Here is a 6572-nt window from a genome sequence, read left to right on the forward strand (position 1 = left end):
CCCCACACCCCATGCAGAATCACATGTGAATTAGTGTTAGTCTGAGGAGCGCTAACACTGCTTCAAACCCTTGCCATATCATCCAAACCTAAACATGACCCCAAACTAGCCTTTCTGCCCATCTCATAGTCAGGTACAATGAAGAATGAGAATTCTTACCAACGGAGGAGTCAAATCCCACCGCAATTTACAGGGATCTCTGTATAATTTTGTGCATCTCAGAAATGGCAGTTTTGTCAGGTGAATGGAATTTCAGGGGAACTAGTGGCTTTGGTGGTCAATGTTTCTTTTCCTAAGGCATTCTGTTTCTGTCCTCTTCTGCAGTCTTGCTGTACTATTGCCAAGTAGGCAAGTGTCACCTTTGAGTCCCAGAGGGAGATGTGTTGATCAGCTTTCCAAACCCCCCAATGCAAAGATACTTGGAGTTCCGCAGTGCCACTTCCAGCTAACTGGCTCTGATGCAACCAGCCCTCCCCGCCCTGGCTGGACTAATGCCAGTCTACTTAAGGAGATAATTGACCACAAGCCAGCCTGACTGACAGGCTTCCTAAGTGCCAGATGCCAACTGTGCCAATTCTGGCCTTTGCAGGAGGGCCTGTTCTCCTAGGGACCACAGCTAAAATAGCTTCATTCTCCCTCGACCCTCAGCTCTCTTCTCATCTTCCCAAGGGAATGTAATCAAGTAGATCATTCCAAGTTGTTTTCCTTTTTCTTTTATTTTAAGGGCAGCTACATGAAAATCTTTCTCCCTCCTCTTTGCCTCTCCCCATGTTTCTCAAGGTTTTGTGCATTCAATTAAGTTGGGGACAAGCTAAACAACTACAGTGTTTTGTATCATCCTGGAAACCAGGAGCATAATTTCAGGTTATCTCCACCAGTACTTAGCAAACCAAGAGTGATTTTATTAATCTTGTGAACTGAGATGATCATACATTTATAAGTGCCTCTATTTCTACCTCACTTATGTCCAGAACTTACTTTTTCTCTATTCCAACATGTAGCTAGAGAGAGAATACCTGTGAGACCATATGAGACCACCACTCAGTTGAGAGTTACAGTTAGATTGCAGATCCATCTTAGTTAAGAGGGGGTCTTCAGGGCTCTGTCAGTATTGGGGGTTTAACTGGGACCTCCCTTAGGATCAGCACTTTGACAGAAAGCTCCTCCCCCTTTGTATATTTACATGAATCCCCTTGTTCTCCAACTTCAGTGCTATGCATAGCTTCCGTTGGGTACCAGGGTCTCCTCTTGGATGAAAACTTGAGTAGAATCATCTCTCAGCTCACTCTGCTTTCCCTTCTCCTTTCTCTATTTCTTTACAGTAAAAACAAAACACAACAACCATGCTTTCCCCACAGAGGTAGGAGGGGTTCCAGGGAGTTGGTGTGAGGCTGGGTTGCTAAGAGGGTCTGAGGAATGCGGAAGGTCAATTACTCATCCTTCTCTGCCGAGTTGGCCCACAGGCTCCTCTCTTCTCAGGAGGGGCTGTCACTTAAGCCAGTCCCCTGGGTGCTGGACGACACTTTGCACTGTGCCCCTCTCCCGGAAGTGGGACAATGGGCACCGCTAAAAAGCACACTGGCCCTTTTGGGGCGGGTGGATAAAGAAGAAGAGATGTGATGTTCTTTTGAAGAAACAACTGAGATCCAGCGACTGCCCTTCTTCAGGCCCTGTGACTTGCTGCGCCTGAACTAGGGGTCCCAGCCTGGGGCTTTCAGGCACCAACTCACCCAGAAGTGGGCGAAGCAGCCAGGCTCCCAAGTCACCCCAAATCTATGATCCCCATGCCAGTGGCTCCCCCTTTTCTTTCTTTCAACAGCCTCAGACTAGTGTAAAGGAAAACCCTGCGGGGAACCTTGCAAAGTCTCAAGCTAGAGAGATAGGATACACTGGAGTTGTTTGTGCCTCCAAGGAGGCAGTGACCTAAACTGAGACTTGTCTCCCAGGCGAGGACGAAACTTAGCTGCACGCTGCAATGGGACTTGTAAATAAGGGGTGCGTGGAAATTCTTATTTTTAAGGAGTAACCCAAATCCCCTCAGTGTCATTACTATGATCAGGTCACCTCGTTGGTCCTTTGTTTTCTTCTGATGAAAGGTTAGAGGAGGCTTCTGTCCGGCCTGGCTGGGCACAGTGAAGCTGGTTTAAGATGGACCCCTGTTCGAGGTGTCCCGCCACCTTCCCGCGCAGCACCACAGGGTCTGCAGCTCGCAGGCCCTCTCCAAGGAGCACGTGTTGTGGCGCTGCCGTTTCTCCAGGGCCCAGCGCTCTCTGCCTCCAGGCCCCAGGCTGCCGAGGATGCGCAACAGGTCCCCTAGGCCGCCGCGGCTGGGCGCGCGCTTCTTGGGAATGTGGGCCTCGGCGGCAGTGGCGGAGTCCGGGCGCCCTCTTCCCCGCCCCGCATACTTAATGGGGCGCCGCCAGCCCCCACCCACTGGCACCGGGACCCGGGCCATAGCCCGCTCTCAGAAAAGGGAAAGGGTGTTGGGGGCTGGTGATGGTTATTGCTAATAAACCTCATGTAGGAACAGAAGAAATTCACTGTGGCGGGTTTTTGCTAATCCAGTCTCTTGCACTGAGGTGGACTAGAGCTCAGCTAGGAAAGCAGCGGAAGAACGGGTAAAACACATAGAGATATTGAACCAACTGACAAAAGGAGCCACGGAGGAGGAAACCTGTCCAGCTGCCGCTTCGCCTGTGAACTCACCCTCTTTGATGCTCAGAAGTTGAAAAAGAAGGGGAGGAAGAGGATTTGCCAAGTCCCCAGACTTTCCCCCAGTGGGCACTCAAACCGCGGCCTCGTCTCTTGAGAAGCGAAACACCTTCACACCGCCACATCCAGAGAGAAGCTTTAATGGAGAACACCGCGTACAACACAGGCAGACATGAACTTGGCACAAAGTCACAACCCGAACGCGGCGCGGACAAAGGCCAGAGGTGACTCGGGGCAAAGGACAGCTGCCTTCTCCCTACCTGCCCCCCCTTCGTTCCCAAAAGTTTGTTGCGAGTAAAGTGCTATTCCTGGGTCTCAAAAACGGGGAAGAGCAACAGCGGCAAAGCAAGTTTCTTTTCCATTCAGGATCTGAAACTGAAGAGTTCGCCTGAAAGAAGAACGCGCCCAAACAGCACATGGAATACCAAATCGAAGGCAGCGTGCAAAGGTGACCGGTCATCCTCACGCATCTGTCCCGAGGAGGCTGGGAGGCAACGGCCACAAAACGCTCCTGGAAACGTTAAGAGCAATATTGTCGGGTGACGTGGCAGGTTTTTCTTGCATTCTTGAGTTAGGGGAACAAAATCCCATGATGCAAGTGATTAAAAACAAAAATCCCAAATGTAACGGATCATGGGAATTCACATTGTCTGGGGGCTCCTCAACGGTCTCATCCGATTGATTCACAAAAGAATTGCAGGTAGAAAGTCTCCTTTAATGTCTCTCTTTGGTTATGTTTCCCGAACTTACTTTTGGAATCTGGGGCTTTGCGCTTTAAGCTGCTGCCATTCTCTTTTGTGCAAACTAATTGCTTTAGCCGTTCCTTCTATCCTTCTCGACCCTCGGGTCAGAGCCAAGAAACTTAACTGTTTCCCAAGATCCTTCGTGAGGTTCCCACTGCCCCCAAAGAGGCTTTATTCATGCTACCGTGTCCTTGTCCATTTCACCGACCAGGAAAATAACGGTATCAAATGCTCCCTCTTTTCCTTCTTAAATAAAACGAGATTTCCTTAGTGAATAGCAGTTTTGTCTACAATGTTCACGAGAGGCGACATTGTTCACGAGAGGTTGAGACCCGCGGGAAGAAACTTGGTGGCTGAGGTCTGTTTCATCGTCACTCTCTGTTGGCTTTCTCCCAGGGAGGTTTAGTCCTGCCATCTTCTGCTCCCGGGAGTAAGAATAGAAATCCAATTCCAATATGCCAGGGAATGAGGCTTCCCCAAACTCGTTCGTTCCCTCCCCCCATAACTTACGGATTTATAATTTTAATTACAATAGAAACTCTTACCTGAAAATTGGCTTTCATTATTCTGATTGTACAACATAGTATAAACACAGACACCAGAAGTGTTATATTTATTCAGACCACTGGAGAATCTACTTTCGGGTTTGTTTAAATACCTTCCTTTCCCGCAAAGGCTGGGGCTCGCCAGCTCTACCCGACCTGGTCAGGGCGCCCTCGCCCTCTCCGGCGGTCCAGGGCCAGGTGAGTCTCCATGCGTTCGTCTCTCTCAGCCCGCTGGGTACCCTAAGAATGCACCAGCACCGAGTGCAGAGAGCCGCCTTTGCTCTCGGCCGCACTCGGAGGGGTGGGCTCCATCAGAGAGACGGCGGGTGAGGCGGCGGCCGCCGGGCACACGGTGGACGGTGCCGGCGGCTGCTGTGCGGCCGCGGGGACAGCGAGCGCTGCGGGCAGCGCGGCCACCGGTGGCAGCGCAGGAGTCGGCTTGATGGGCACGGGCACCGCAGGCAGGCTCTGGCTTGCCGAGTGGCACAGGGCCTTGACCGGTACACCGAAGGCCCCATACTCCGGGCCCATGGGGACGCCCGCGGCGGCCGCGGCGGCCGTGGCCGCGGCCACTGAATCCATGACGCCGACGTGCGGCCACACGGAGCTGACGACGTTGCCGAGCTGGCCCGGCACGGGATAACCCAGGTGGTGCATGACGGACGCCAAGGGCAGCCCGCCGGCCTGCAGCACGCCCTTGCAGTCCCGGCCTATGATGTTTTCGATGGCGAACGGGTGCTTGAAGCCCGACGTGGACGCAGCGGCGGCGGCGGCAGCAGCGGCGGCGGCCGAGCCCAGCCCGTAGGGCGGGAACTGTGACAGGCGCCCCACGCTGCCCACGGCCGCCGCCGCCGCCGCTGCCGCCGCCGCCGCTACGGCCGCCGCCTCCTGCATCTTGCCGGGGTGAGACGGCTGCGGCGGCGGCGGCGGCTGCTGCGGTGGCTGCGACGCGAGGTGCGGCGGCGGCTGCGGAGCCGGAGGCGGCTGCTGGTGGAAATAATGCACCATGTGCGGCGGCGGCGGCTGGGGCGGCGGCGGCTGGGGCGGGTGGTGGTGATGGTGGTGGTGCGCGGCAGCGTGATGGTGGTGGTGCGGGTGCAGGTGCCCTCCGGGGCCAGCACCTGGCGCGCCCTTGGCGCTTCCCGCGTGCAGGTGAGTGTGGTCAGCGCGCAGCACCTTGAAGCGCTTTCGGCGCCTCAGGAAGCTGCCGTTCTCGAACATGTCGCCGCAGTCGGGATGCAATGCCCAGAAGCTGCCCTTGCCGGGCTGGTCGGGCCGCCGCGGGATCTTGATGAAGCAGTCGTTGAAGGAGAGGTTGTGCCGGAGGCTGTTCTGCCAACGCTGCGTGTGCTCGCGGTAGTAGGGGAAGCGCTCCATGATGAACTTGTAGATGTCGCTCAGAGGCAGCATCTTCTCGGCCGAGTGCTGGATGGCCATCGCGGTCAGCGAGATGTAAGAGTAGGGCGGCTTTTGGTCGCTGTACGAACTCTTCCCCGGCCGCGGCATCGCCCCTGGCGCCTCCACCTCCCTCTGGCTCACAGTGGACCGCAGCGTCGCTCCGCACCCCGCTCCCGGGGACTGGTTGTCTCCACTAACCCCCACTCCGCCCTCCCGGACCCGCCACCCCGCCCTCTTTCCCCCCCAGACCCTCTCGCCGTTTCTCTCCCGCCTTCTCTCAGCGGCCTGCGGTCTCCGCGCTTGGCCTCTTGACCCAGTTTAGCAATCCGACGCTCTCAACTTCTGGCCCCGACGGTCGCCGACTGGCGCGGGCGGGGCGCGCCAGCTTCACCGCCACCCTCTCGGCGTCTTCCCGCGGGTGGCCAGAGGCTGAGCGTGGGAGCTGGCGGAGAAGGAGTGGGGAGGGCCCTGTTCCCTTCCGGCCTCCTCTTTGCTTTTTCTCGGTCCGAGGGAAGCGCAGGCCCAGAGAGCTGGGAGGAAGGACTGGGCAGTCAGGACTCTAGCCCTTTAAATCGAGTTGGCGCTCGTTGTCCAGGAGGCCGCGGTGGGCGGGAGTTAACAGCGCCTTGAGCGCTGCCCCTTGACCAGCCACTTAGTCTGCTCTGGAGTTCTCGTGTTCCTGGAGGGGAGAGGCGAGGTAAGGAGAAGGAAGCTCGGCTCCAGTAGCCCGCGTCTCCCTTTTCTCCAGCGGCTCGCAGCGGAGACTGGGATAGAGCTGTAGGCGGTCGCCTGGGGGGAAAAAGTTTAGAGGTTTCTGCTGCGGCGGCGCCTGCGGGCTCTGCCGAGGGGCGGGGGCTCTGGACGCGGGGCGCGAGCGGAAGGGGCGTCTGCGAACGCCGGGAAGGCGCGGGCCTGGCCTGTGGCGGCTCCGCCGTCCGCGCCGCGGCGGCTGCCGCTCTCCCGAGCCCGTCTGGAGCTGGAGAGGCGGCGGCGGCTGTGGCAGCGACGCGCTCTCCTGGCTGCGTTTTGTAATGGTCCCGGAGACGCCGAGACCCCCGCAGCTCGCGCTTCGAGACTATCACATGACCGAGGCTGAGGGACTCCGCCGCCGCGTCTCTTGCTGAAGAAGGGGCGAGAAGGCGCCGTGCCTCGCCCCCGCCCCCTCCTCCATCTC

At 57.1% G+C, this 6572-nt stretch overlaps 1 protein-coding gene across 1 annotated transcript; it reads right to left on the reverse strand.

The window, feature by feature from the left end:
• Positions 1–3005: 3005 nt before the first annotated feature.
• FOXB2 (forkhead box B2) lies at positions 3006–5506 on the reverse strand. The gene has a single exon (XM_027105993.1). The coding sequence runs from the start codon at positions 5504–5506 to the stop codon at positions 4241–4243; it is 1266 nt and encodes a 421-aa protein (XP_026961794.1). The 3' UTR covers positions 3006–4240.
• Positions 5507–6572: the final 1066 nt, after the last annotated feature.

Source organism: Aethalodelphis obliquidens, unplaced genomic scaffold (genome assembly GCF_003676395.1).
Source record: "Aethalodelphis obliquidens isolate GAN/ISIS:26980383/991018 unplaced genomic scaffold, ASM367639v1 scaffold7, whole genome shotgun sequence".
Taxonomy (NCBI): Eukaryota; Metazoa; Chordata; class Mammalia; order Artiodactyla; family Delphinidae; genus Aethalodelphis; species Aethalodelphis obliquidens.

Coding starts and splice junctions, on each gene's coding strand:
- FOXB2 (XM_027105993.1), bottom strand. CDS start 5,506: ATGCCGCGGCCGGGGAAGAGTTCGTACAGCGACCAAAAGCCGCCCTAC.